At 48.3% G+C, this 12,514-nt stretch overlaps 1 protein-coding gene across 1 annotated transcript in view; it reads left to right on the forward strand.

Moving 5' to 3' along the window:
* Nucleotides 1-1,715: 1,715 nt before the first annotated feature.
* Nucleotides 1,716-12,514, forward strand: part of LOC135241264 (partitioning defective 3 homolog B-like) — a 52,584-nt gene continuing 41,785 nt past the window's right edge. Inside the window, exons 1-4 of the mRNA XM_064311499.1 lie at nt 1,716-2,105; nt 2,988-3,138; nt 7,181-7,296; nt 12,108-12,199. Of these exons, the coding sequence (XP_064167569.1) occupies nt 2,061-2,105; nt 2,988-3,138; nt 7,181-7,296; nt 12,108-12,199 (404 nt within the window). The 5' untranslated portion in view covers nt 1,716-2,060. The remainder of the gene's footprint in view (nt 2,106-2,987; nt 3,139-7,180; nt 7,297-12,107; nt 12,200-12,514) is intronic.

The raw sequence follows: 12,514 nt of genomic DNA on the forward strand, positions 1-12,514 counted from the left end.
CTGGAATATGCACGCCATGCGGAATTGATATATTGAATGCACTGTTTACATTCATGAAAAACCGATCTTTCCCTTCATTATAGCTGTTAGGGTAAACATGCGGCATTCAGAATAAATGATTCGAGCATGCACAGTTGTTTCAAGCACGGGGTGGATCTAGAGAATGTGTCATTGTGTTTAATTTAGTTTTGTCCGTCGTCCTTTAAAGAACCAGACAGCTGCGAGATAAGTTTTTTTTTTTTTTTCTCCACAAACACATTATAAACCTCATAAATCAGACATTTGCATAGGAGGCTGGTGCAAATTCAAGTGATGTTGCCCTGAACAAAATGTAATGCCTCAACCGTAGGGGGAAATGAGTGGCTGTAGGTTCATTACAAAGGCTGCTGGGAAAACGATGTTCTTTTGCAGCTCACTGCTGCGTTAATGATGCTGCCTTTTCCGCATGTGAGCTGTGCGCTTGGACACAACGTTCCGACTGCGATAAGAATTCCGAATCCGGTGTTTACCAAGCTGATAATTATTAATCCAAACACGGTATTCCAAATAATACTGTTCACGTGATAACAGAACATTATTAAATAGTCAAGCTAATAATGGAATGTTGCGCTGTATTGAAATATTTTTGGCACATATTGCTGTATAAAGTGGTAACGAAAATACACAATAACATTGAAACGGATGAACATATACCAGATTATACATTGTAGTTTAATGATGCTTTTTGTAATGGATGTGTTAGGGAATAGTTGTAGACAAAATGTATAAAATTGATTGTTGAAGCAGTCTGTTTATTATTTATTGTCCCTCAGGCTATGACAGGTTGCAATGTACTGAGCCTGTTGGTTCTTCCCTGGCATGAAAGAACTTTGTTTTTCACAACAGTACATTTATTTCTGATTTGAAGCCAGTTATGTAAATGTGTTGTTTTTGAATGTGTTCTGGACTAAATGATGAAGGGATTCTCTTTCTCCACCACTGATGTTGTTCACTGGCCATATAAACTATCAACTTTGTGCATTTGTCTGTGAGTGTGGTTGTGTGTGTCTGGGTCTTTTCGTTTGCATGTATGTGTGTGTCTCTCTTTCTGTGTGTGTGGGTCTGTGTGTGAGTGTATGTTTCTGTGTGTGTGTGTGTGTGTGTTTGAATGTGCGTGTATGTGTGTGTCTGTGTGTCAGCTTGTGTGATTGTGTGTGTGTGTGTGTATTTGTATGTGTGTGATTCTGTGTGTGTGTGTGTGTGTGTGTGTGATTGAATGTGCGTGTATGTGTGTGTCTGTGTGTCAGCTTGTGTGATTGTGTGTGTGTGTGTGTGTATTTGTATGCGTGTGATTCTGTGTGTGTGTGTGTGTGTGTGTGTTTGAATGTGCGTGTATGTGTGTGTCTGTGTGTCAGCTTGTGTGATTGTGTGTGTGTGTGTGTGTGTGTATTTGTATGCGTGTGATTCTGTGTGTGTGTGTGTGTGTGTGTGTTTGAATGTGCGTGTATGTGTGTGATTGTGTGTGTGTGTGTGTGTGTGTGTGTGTGCCTGAGTGTGAGCATGCTCTGTGTGTGTATGTTTTTGTGTGTGTGTGTGTGTTTGAATGTGCGTGTATGTGTGTGTCTGTGTGTCAGCTTGTGTGATTGTGTGTGTGTGTGTGTGTATTTGTATGTGTGTGATTCTGTGTGTGTGTATTTGTATGTGTGTGTGTGTATTTGTATTTGTGTGTGTGTGTGTGTGTGTGTGTGTGTGTGTGTGTGCCTGTGCCTGAGTGTGAGCATGCTCTGTGTGACCAGGGAAACGGAGAAAGCTCTGGCTTTGCTGGTAAAGTCCCTCTCCCATAGGGCCGTGCATGCGTGTGCACAGGGAGACAGAGAGACAGAGCTCTATTGAGGGACGTGGATCCCGCTAGAACAGCGTGGCTGGCCCCGCGGCTGACTGCCCTGTCAGGGCTCTCTTCAATAGGCCCGGGATCCCGCTATATAACTGCAGGCCAGGGCCGCTCGCGCTACGCACCCCAGGGACTCTGCGCATGGACCCAGTCACGCCGTGAACCAGCCCACAACCCACAGCACACGGCCATGCTGGGCTCCTTGGACGTCCTCTATAGCGTGCTGATCCATAAGGTGGCTCGGGCGGGGCCGGGGCCCGGGGGCCCGTCTGGGGCTTTGGTCTGGGAGTGTTGGACTGTCGCTGTGTCAGTCAGGAGTTTTGGAGCTTTTTTTTAATGTGTTGTTGTTTCTGTTTTTTTTTTTTTTTGTATATTAACTTGTTCTTTTTTGTTTGTTGTAGTATTGGAGGACTGTGGGATTTTCTTTGTGTGTTGGTGTGTTCATATGTTTGTGTTTGTTGAGATTTTTGGTGTATTAGTTTGGATTTTTAGTTTGTGGTTTGTGTGTGTTTGTGTTGGTTTCTTGGTTTGGATTTATGTTGTGTAGTGTTGGTTGGATTTTTGATGTGTTCATTTGCTGAGATCTTCCGGTAGAAATAGGTACTGGAAAGAGTAGGGTAAAAGAACAAGGAATGAGAAGATTTAAGTTTGTGATGCATTTCCTGTTTTTTGGGTGGTAAAAGAAAGTTTTGGGATGAGTCCTGCTATGCAAAAATATATAGGATGGTATCGCTTACTCTACAAGAAATATTTGTAATTTTGTCAATCCTAATATTCTAATCAATCATTTGCAGCGATTATTTTTTTTAAAATGTAAGTCTTGTTTAAATACATCGGACATGATAATTGATATTTGTAATGTTAATAATGCTGGTTATTTTGGTGATGTTGGTTATAATTGGTTATATCCTTGACTTGAGTCATAATGGTGGTGTGAATACTTTGGGTCATATGACTGGTCTCTGTGATCTTGGTTATAGTAGTGGTCCCTTTGTGAAGTGCTTCCTGCTCCTGCAGTTTTGTAGTTTTTGCCATTGTGTGCGATTGTGCAGCATCACCCTGTTCTCTTTGTGTGCGATTGTGCAGCGTCACCCTGTTCCTCTTTGCGTGTGTGCAGCTCATGGCAGTGTATGAGGAGCAGGAGGCCCAGCAGAGGGCGACAGTGAGCCCTGGGCGCTCCAGCCCAGACCCATGTGACCCTGAGCTGTCCGTCTTCCAGCCCAACAGAGGAGGCGAGATTGAGGTCAACTCCTCCGCCCTCATGTCCGGTAAGTACCAGACCCACAGAGACCCCAGACGGACTTCAAACACCCTGCACAAATCCCAATCCCCCCCACCTACACCTACATACCGCTGGTCTGCGTATTCATAATATAAATATTATTTATATTTGTGCTATGATCTATGGGTAACGTAGTTTTGTGGTGCTCAGGGACAGCCGCCTCGCCCTCCACGGACAGATCCTCACGCTCCCCGCACTGGAGTTAAAACAGCAGGAGGAGGGCTGGCGGTTTAGGGCTCCACTCTGTATATAGATCCGCAGTATATTTACGTTGGAGTTGGAGGGGCACAGCTGTTTTGGTGAGGAAGCGGAGTGCCCAGATCCTCCAGCCATGCCCTGTCCCGTCAGGTAGGTCCCGTTTTGAGCGGAGGGACCACCCCTGCTGCGGCCGCCTCCCTGCGCGGGACGGAAAACCACTTCGCAAACTTCCCGCCTCTGATCTGGCCTGTGTTTAAGGAAGGAGGGTAATTAAAGCCCACCTTTAAAAAAAAAAAAAAATGTATACTTTAGGGATATGTAATCCAAACCTGCCATTCTCAGTGAATTATTTCTGGCGTGGATTACGTCTCTGTATCTGGATATTTTCCATTTTCTGCCATTTTTAAGAATCTGTTACAAAGGCTGAATTGCCACTAAATGTCGAATACCCGGATTTAGGCAATTCCATGGCAGCGGTCGAGGGAGATGTTGATGTCAAGGGATCGCTGTCTTACATATGCCATAAAAAAAAAGAAATGTAAAAGCAGAACGACGAGTTCGCACTCAACTTGGCTGTGTTCAAATCTCCTGCTGTGTGTGTGTGCGGCAGTACAGTCGACGCGCAGTTATAATGACATTTTCAAATTCTTTTTAAACGGACAGAAGGAGTTTCTCAAAAATGACCTTTGAAGAAAACACCCGGCAGATAGACTTTGGAGCCCTAGATAGCTGCGTCCTGGTTCCCTCCCTGTGAGTCTGCCAGTCCACGCTTTGTGGAATTAGAAACCTGTTCAGCCCCCTCCGCCGTCGCAGTTGTGCTGCATGTACAGTGCGTTACATTCACCGTAAAAGACCCTTTTTATCCGGAGAGGTGTGCGGAGTAGGAGAACGTAAGTGCATTCACCTGATTTATACGAGCGCTGATGCCAGACCTCACGAACCGCGTTCCCGGCCGGTGTTATACTGTGTGTGTGACCTCGCTAAAGCACTAATGCAAATTAACACCGCCGAGCGAGGGCCAAAATGCGAATCCGGAAAGCACACGGATTACGTCCAGAACAATCCTGAAGATGAACAACGTAATAGAAGATCCTAACCAGACGAATTACAAAAGTGATTGTTAATGAGTGGTTGACCAGACATTGATCCATTTATAATGGTTTATATCTGACCATCATGGAAGGGTTGTCACCTTGGGGCCAAAGTACACCGGCAGTTGCCTTAGGGAACGAACCCGGGACCTTTCGGTTACAAGCCCAGTTCCTTACCCACTGTGCCACCAAATTCCGTAACCAGAACCAATGCAAATGGTGGGAGTGATAGTGGGTGTGATGGGAGGGGGAACCAAGACAGTCTGGACTCAGTGGGTCTGAAGATAATGGTTTTTTCCCCCCCCCCGGACCATCATGGGAAGGGTGTTCCACCACTGGGGGCCAGTACCGACCGGCATCTTGCCTGGGAGGAGCGACCGGAGGGAGGGGGTAGCCACTCTGAGGTTGTGGAACTGAGAGATCAGGCCAGGGTGTAGGGTTTGGAGATTGATTGGGGGGGGTATGGTGGAGCTGTTCCATTAACTGCCCTGTAGGCTGCCGGTAATGGAGTGAGATGAGGAGGGGTGTGGCCTGAGCGTGCTTGTTAAAACCGCGGACCAGTCGCGCGGCTGCATTCTGTACTAGCCGCAGGGGGCCAGTGGCGCAATCAGGTCCAAGTGTGAGAGTTCCACAGCCTGAACTCGGAGCTGCGTATAGTACATGAAGAATTCTTTCCCTGTTACAGAGAAATAATAGCGTATGCCAGACTCACTGCCTCTATCTGCGTTTGGGGGAAAAAAATGCAAAGTGAAATGTGTTTTTTTTTTTTCTTCTTTTTTTCTTCAAGTCATGACTTTAAGACTGATGTGTGGAGAGAGGACTCTGACCTCTTTTTCACTCGTAAGTATTAAAAAAAGAACTTATCAGTGACGATGGCTGAAGAGTTCTAAAGCGTTCTGTTAACTGCTGAATCGAACCTGATTGCCAGAGTTTGGCTGGAATTAAACGCAACGCGCAGATGAGAATCAGGAAGTATTGATGCGCGCGGTCCGCGGTGTCGCTAGCACAACGATGCAATCAGCGGTGACTGCTCTTGAAACGGGGAGCGTGAAAAGAACTAAATTGGAGGTAAATTCAAAGTAAAGGTTTTAAGGTGAAATGTGCCCTTTAAAGTCAGAAAATTGGCGGAAGATGAACAATTTTGCCCACATGAAAGAAGTGAGTGTTGAAGGTAACTGGGGGTTTGTTCTCGGGCACCATGAGGTTCTGGCTCCACCCCCTGCCTCTCCATGACCTCTGACCTGAGGGTTTTGAGAGAGAGCTCGATCTGTAATCAGCCACTTTTCTGGAGAAAAGCTGAAAATTCCTAGAACTAAATGAGATATGAGATGGTTAGGGCCTGGCGGGAAGTGACGTTGTAGTTGAAGCAGAAGCAGGGAGCCTTGGGTTGCCTGAGACCGAGCCTGAAACAGTGCAGGACGCAGTGCAGGACGCAGTGCAGGACGCGGTGCAGGACGCAGTGCAGGACGCAGTGCAGGACGCAGTGCAGGACGCAGCGCAGGACGCAGTGCAGGACGCAGCGCAGGACACTGTGCAGGACACTGTGCAGGACGCAGTGCGGGACGCTGTGCAGGACGCAGTGCAGGACGCGGTGTAGGACGCAGTGCGGGACGCTGTGCAGGACGCAGTGCAGGACGCTGTGCAGGACGCTGTGCAGGACGCTGTGCAGGACGCAGCGCAGGACGCAGCGCAGCACGCAGTGCAGGACGCAGTGCAGGACGCAGTGCAGGACTCTGTGCAGGACTCTGTGCAGGACTCTGTGCAGGACGCAGTGCAGCACGCGGTGCAGAACTCTGTGCAGGACTCTGTGCAGGACGCAGTGCAGGACGCGGTGCAGGACGCGGTGCAGCACGCGGTGCAGGACGCGGTGCAGGACGCGGTGCAGGACGCAGTGCAGGACGCTGTGCAGGACGCAGTGCAGCACGCAGTGCAGGACGCGGTGCAGGACGCGGTGCAGGACGCGGTGCAGGACGCTGTGCAGCACGCAGTGCAGGACGCTGTGCAGGACGCTGTGCAGGACGCGGTGCAGGACGCGGTGCAGGACGCGGTGCAGGACGCGGTGCAGGACGCAGTGCAGGACGCAGCGCAGGACGCAGCGCAGGACGCAGTGCAGGACGCAGTGCAGGAAACCTGCAAACCCTGGTCCTGGAGAGCCACATGTTCCTGCTGCTTCTCTAATCGCTAGCTGGCTGATCAGTCTGTCAGCAGCGGGGGCAATTAAATGTGTGGCACTCAGCTGCTGCTCAGCGCTGATCCTCCTGCCATGTCTGATCAGAGTTATTGTTCAGAGATGTTTCCTCTCAAGTGAATGTGATTTAAAGAATGACAGTAAAGGGATCCCTCCTCCCACAGAGAAACCGGAATCCAGCTCACACACTCTTTGGCACCCCCTGACTGTGAGGACAAGAATCGGTCACACACACACAAACGCGCACTGGCTCGAGTGCACAGACCCTGACACACACACACACACGCATGCAAACACCTGCCATCTTCAGAGTTTACTGCGCAGTGGGGCGACATAGCTCAGGAGGTAAGACCGATTGTCTGGCAGTCGGAGGGTTGCTGGTTCAAACCCCGCCCTGGGCGCGTCGAAGTGTCCTTGAGCAAGACACCTAACCCCTAACCCCTAACTGCTCTGGCGAATGAGAGGCATCAATTGTAAAGCGCTTTGGATAAAAGCGCTATATAAATGTAGTCCATTTACCATTTACCATTTACTCGTGTTTTCTCTCGCAGGTACGCCCCTGCTGGTCAGCTGCGGTAGCGACTCCGCCCTCAGCCCCCCGTTTGACATCCACCCCCCCCAGCCTGAACACCTCGACAGCAGGCCCTCCTGTACGGACTGTGTGAAAGTGAGTAAGGGTGTAAGAATGAGATTGAAAATGGTGAGATGGAGGAGTTAGGGTGGTGGTGGTGGTGTGGGTGGGGGTTTTCCAAATTCATAGTGTGTACAGCTCCGCAAAGACGGTAGTCAGTCTTAGTTAGGTGTCTGCACTGAAAATTTGGGGGTCTTACACCAGGCCAAATATGAAACATTTAGACTACCTCAGACTTTCTCCTGATACAGGGAACGGTGTGTTCTTTTAAGGATCTTGAGTGATTGCAGTTGTTTTTAGTGGAAGCTGATTTAGAATCACTTTTTCTCAGAGGAAAAAAAAAAAGATTTTGCTTAATTTTTATATAATTGTTACTGGAGAGTACTGAGCAGCATACAGTTTAAATTTTTGTTGAGTTGTGCTCTTTTATGGTAAGGCCAGTTTAGAGACTGTCCTTGGCCCTATGCGTATCCCAGAGTGCAATGTGGTTTTGGGTCTCTGATTCGGGTTCCTCTTTTCCATCATTTCATTGGGTCCCTGTGGTGGTAATCCGAAGTGGTCTCATTTGTCTTGGAGAACGTGGATTGACACCTGCCCCAGTGGGCCAGTGTCTTTACAGAGCAGGGGCTGCTGAGTATTATTTTTCCTGGGTGGTGGGGCATGCTGGTCAAGTTCAGTGCAGCAGAGTCAGCAGCAGTAATGAAGGTGGGGGGGGGGGGGGGTGTGGCTATCCTCAACCCCTCCTGTTTCCTGTCTCTTACTGTCCTGTGCTATCCAACGCTGTCATGCACAAACCTCTCGCACCACTTTGGTGCTTAAAACATGGTTCTGCTGTTTGCTTAACAGCCTGTCCCTAACAGCCCCCCCCCCACCTCCCCCCTCCAATTAGCGTGAGCGTTCTCTGTGCAGTCCATTGGGGTTAATTAAACTGGCAGCTTTCACTGATGAAGCCTCACGCACTACAGGCAGATGTGGAGAATATGTGACAGAGTGGGGAGGGGGGGAGGGGGGGGGGCAGGTAGGGACAAAGCCACCCCCCCCCACCCCCCACCCCTTATGAACATAGTCTGGGACTTCTGGAGGAGCCAGGTGAGTAATGCACACTCTTTGCGCACACACACAAACACACACACACACGCTGACACGGTCGCACACTGACAGACACAAACACACACACACACACACACTCATGCACTCTCACATGCACACACAAACACACAAGGGTGCGAATGCACCTTATCAAATTTATCTGGGGATGAGGGGCAGGAGAGGCTTTTTTTAAAAATTCGTTATTTATATCATTTTTTGGAAAACACACTTTGAATGGGACTAAAAGACACAATGTTGGGTAAGAAGGTTGAAATATAGACTGTAATCCAATTATATTTGTAGATAGTTTAGTTTCTTCCCCTCGCTCCCTTATATCAGCATATGTTGATTTTTTAAATCATTGCCGCACACGATCAGTCTTATGATTCGTTAAGCTGTTATTGATGCTGTATGTTTTGTGGATTAAACTTTCACTGAACCTCAAGGACAGCCTTGTTCTTGAAATTATTCCACGACACAATGGGGGACTTTTTATAAAAGGAATTTTGTATCTCTCTCTTTCTCTCTCTCTCTCTCTCTCTCTCTCTCTCACTCTCAATCTCTCTATCTATCTAACTCTCTGTCTCTCTAAGATTTAAAGAGCTTTAAAGATGAGGATGGGTTTGTGCGAAAAAGAAATGGTTTCCCCCTGAGATTACGAGGCATTTAAAATGGCCTCGCTGTGAGAGAGGAGCACGCCGTGTCGGGCATCGAACCGTGCGTCGGAGGAAAGATTCGGCGTTTCGTTTTTTTTTGTTTCCCCGCGGCTTTTCGGAGAATCGAAACGCGCGGGTCCGAGTCGAGACGAGTCGAGCCTCGGCCCGGAGAGAGGCCGCTCCACGCCCGGTCTCTGAAATTGCGGTCGGAACGCGCTCGAGCAGCGGTTCTGTGCGTCCGTGCTCGACCGGGCAGCGGGCGCGGTCTCGGGTTAACGCAGGGAGGTGGATCTTGGGCGCCGTGGCGTCGGCGTGTTTTTTTCGGCGTGCCGGGGGTGCTCTTTGTGTCGTTGCGTTCGGCGTGCTTTTCCCCCGCTGTGGCGCGGGGTCATTAGCGAGGTATTCCTGGGAGGGGGAATGCGAAACTGTTAATTGGACTGGGAGTATTTTCTGTTGCGACGAACCTCCTGGGTTTAATAGTTAGAAAAATAAATAAATAAAACATAGTTATTTTTAATGTGTCTGCCTGCCTTGTTGTAACCAAAATGGCCCTGAGGGGGAAGGGCGGTTTGTGCTGGGGAGAGTCGAGGGTTAGTGTGCGTGTTGGGTATAGGGAGTCGTCCTGCTTAGACACTGCCCCAACCTGTCATTCAATACGTATGCATGCACACACATACACATACACACGCATGCACTCACAAACACGCACACACACACACACACACATGCACATACACACGCATGCACGCACACACGCACACACACACACATGCACACACACACGCACACACATGCACATACACACGCATGCTCGCACACACGCACACGCACACACACACACACACCAGAGATTTTCCCATCGTTTTGATTGTCCTTGCCATCTCTGGTGGTATTCTCTTTAAACAAAACCCCTCCCATATCACCATGTATATCTTGTATATCTCGATGCATCTCACACACCCACGTGTCCTGAGTGCTTTAAACTCAGCGCTGACTCTTTATCACCCATGGAGCCATTGGCTTAGAGACGCAATAATATGTAAACATGAACGACAACGGGGCACAACTTCACAGTTCATGCGGGGATCGCTGAAACACTGCTCGCATCTAGAAATGAAGTATAGATGGCGTCTGCATCTGAAGTAGACGCTGAGGAGAAGGCGTCGGTGATGGAAAGGTTATATGCGTGCGCGGTAGGTAGCGGTGACATGTGCGGTAACGGTGAATATTTTATCAAACGTGTCAGGAACATCTTAGCGATGGGGTATTAGTGTGAGCGAGGTGGCGGCGTGTGTGTCACAGTCGTGGCGGCCGTGTAATCGATGCCTGTGCAGCAGTGAAATTCTAGGCTTCTTCATTTGAAGTCCTGGGTGCAGTATTGGCTGTGGCTAAATTATTAGTGTGTACAGTGCCCTCCGTAATGTTTGGGACAAAGATATATTTTCTTGATTTGGCTCTGTACTCTACACTTTTATCGCTGTTATCAAACAACTGACATGGGGTTGACGTGCATATTCTCAACTTTTATTCAAGGGTATTTTTATGCATTTTGGTTTCACCGCGTAGAAATTATAGCAGTTTATATTTAGTGTCCCCCCGTTTCAGGGTACCATAATATTTAGGACAAATGGCTTCACAGGTGTTTCTGATTAGTCAGATGTGTTGAATTACTTTCTTAGTGCTGGTATACAAGCAAGAGCTTTCAGTGTCTAGTCTTGATTCTAGGCTTTTGATTGCTTTTGGAGTCTGTTATTGGCATTTGTCAACATAAGGACCAGAGTTGTGCCAATGAAAGTCAATGAAGCCAGTATGAGGCTGAAAAATAATTTTTTTTTCAAACATAAGCTTATGTAAGGCTTAGGCTTACCGAAATCAACTGTTTGAAACATCTTTGAGCACTGGTGAGCTCAGTAATGGCAACTGCACACATGCACGCATACACTCGTGCACACACACACGCACGCACACACAGTACTACAACGCTGGCCATTGTAAGGTAAACAGTGGTGTAAATTATTACAGTGGTGTTTTGCATGAATCTGGAGCTTGCACCACAGCAGTGCATGATGGGAAAGAACCAACCTCTGTACAGTGCCCCCCCCCCCCCACTTACAGTTTCCTTTCTCTCCCCAAAACCCAAAAGGATTTGTAGATTTTCTAAATCAGTAGAGGCTGGGAATTTGGGAAAAAAACTGTTTAATTAGCGAGAAGATTATTTCCTTTTCTATTTTCTTTTTTTGGAACAATGAACATCTCTCGCACATGCACACGCTCACGCACACACATTCACACATATGTACACACACTCACACTCATATGTATACACATACATACTCAGGCACACACACTCTTAATACGTCATAAAATTGAATTGGGATTTAAAAATAGACATTGTGAAAATTGACTGGTATATTATTTCTGTATTAATGTGATATATTTGAAAATGAAATTTTATTCTATATTAGTTCATTGTCTCGTGGTGTTGTGATATTAGCTGCTGGTTGTTTTTTTTGCTCGCAGCAGGGACATGCTATTCCACAGCAGGACAGACACAAGGCCCAGCCCATCTGCCCTCTGTTATTATTTCTGATAATCAGGGGGTTCTGGAAACGGGGTCATTTTTAGTGCTTATGCATGCAGGGGGCGGGGGTGGGGGGCTCTGACAGGGCTCTGAGGCCTCGTCTGGGGAGGGGGGATGGGGGTTTGCGGAGGGCGTGAGCAGGACAGTACTCACCCTTAACACTGGAACTGCTGAGGCAGAAACACGTAATTGGACCGTCTCAGTGTCTGTGTGTGTGTTTTTTTAACTTGTTTTTTTTTTTCATTTAGTTCATCTAGCTTTTAAAAAAAGATTTGGCCTGAGGCTGTTACTGTGCGCTGAAACTCATTAAGAATTAGCCTTGTTGGTAAAGAGAGAGAGATGAAGATGGAAAAAATGGAGAAAACAGGGAGTGAGTGAGGGAGACCGTTCTGCTCTGTAGAGGGGTGCGGTGGGTCTCCGCGCGCGTCTGGGACCCCCGCTGTGCGGCTCGGGACGGTCCGCCACCCCCGCCCGCGCCCAAAGCAAACAAAGAGCCCAGCCCAGCGCTGTGTGTGTTACAGGCGGGGACCCCCGTGCCTGCTGACGAGGGAGGAGCTCGGGACAGGACCGGGAGTGATGCAGCCCCTGCCAAAATGAGCCAGGCCCCCCTCAGGTAAGGCCAGCACTGTGCGTGTGTGTGTGTGTGTGTGCGCGTGTGTGTTTGCGTGTGTGTGGTGTGGGGTGTGTCGTGTGCTGCTGTGTGTGTTGTGCGTGCGTGTGTCTGTGTGCGTGTGCGTGCTGGTGTGTGTGTGTGTGTGTGTGTGCGTGGTGCGTGCTGTGTGTGTTGTTCGTGATGTGTGTGTGCGCGACTGTGTGTGTAATGTGGTAGAAATGTCGTTTTCCCAGTGGCTGGCATATGTATACATTTTTCTGTACTCTTAATTACACAAAGTCAAGGCTGCTGCACTTCGTGTAAAATGAGGAATCG

Source organism: Anguilla rostrata, chromosome 15 (assembly GCF_018555375.3).
Source record: "Anguilla rostrata isolate EN2019 chromosome 15, ASM1855537v3, whole genome shotgun sequence".
NCBI classification, from domain to species: domain Eukaryota; kingdom Metazoa; phylum Chordata; class Actinopteri; order Anguilliformes; family Anguillidae; genus Anguilla; species Anguilla rostrata.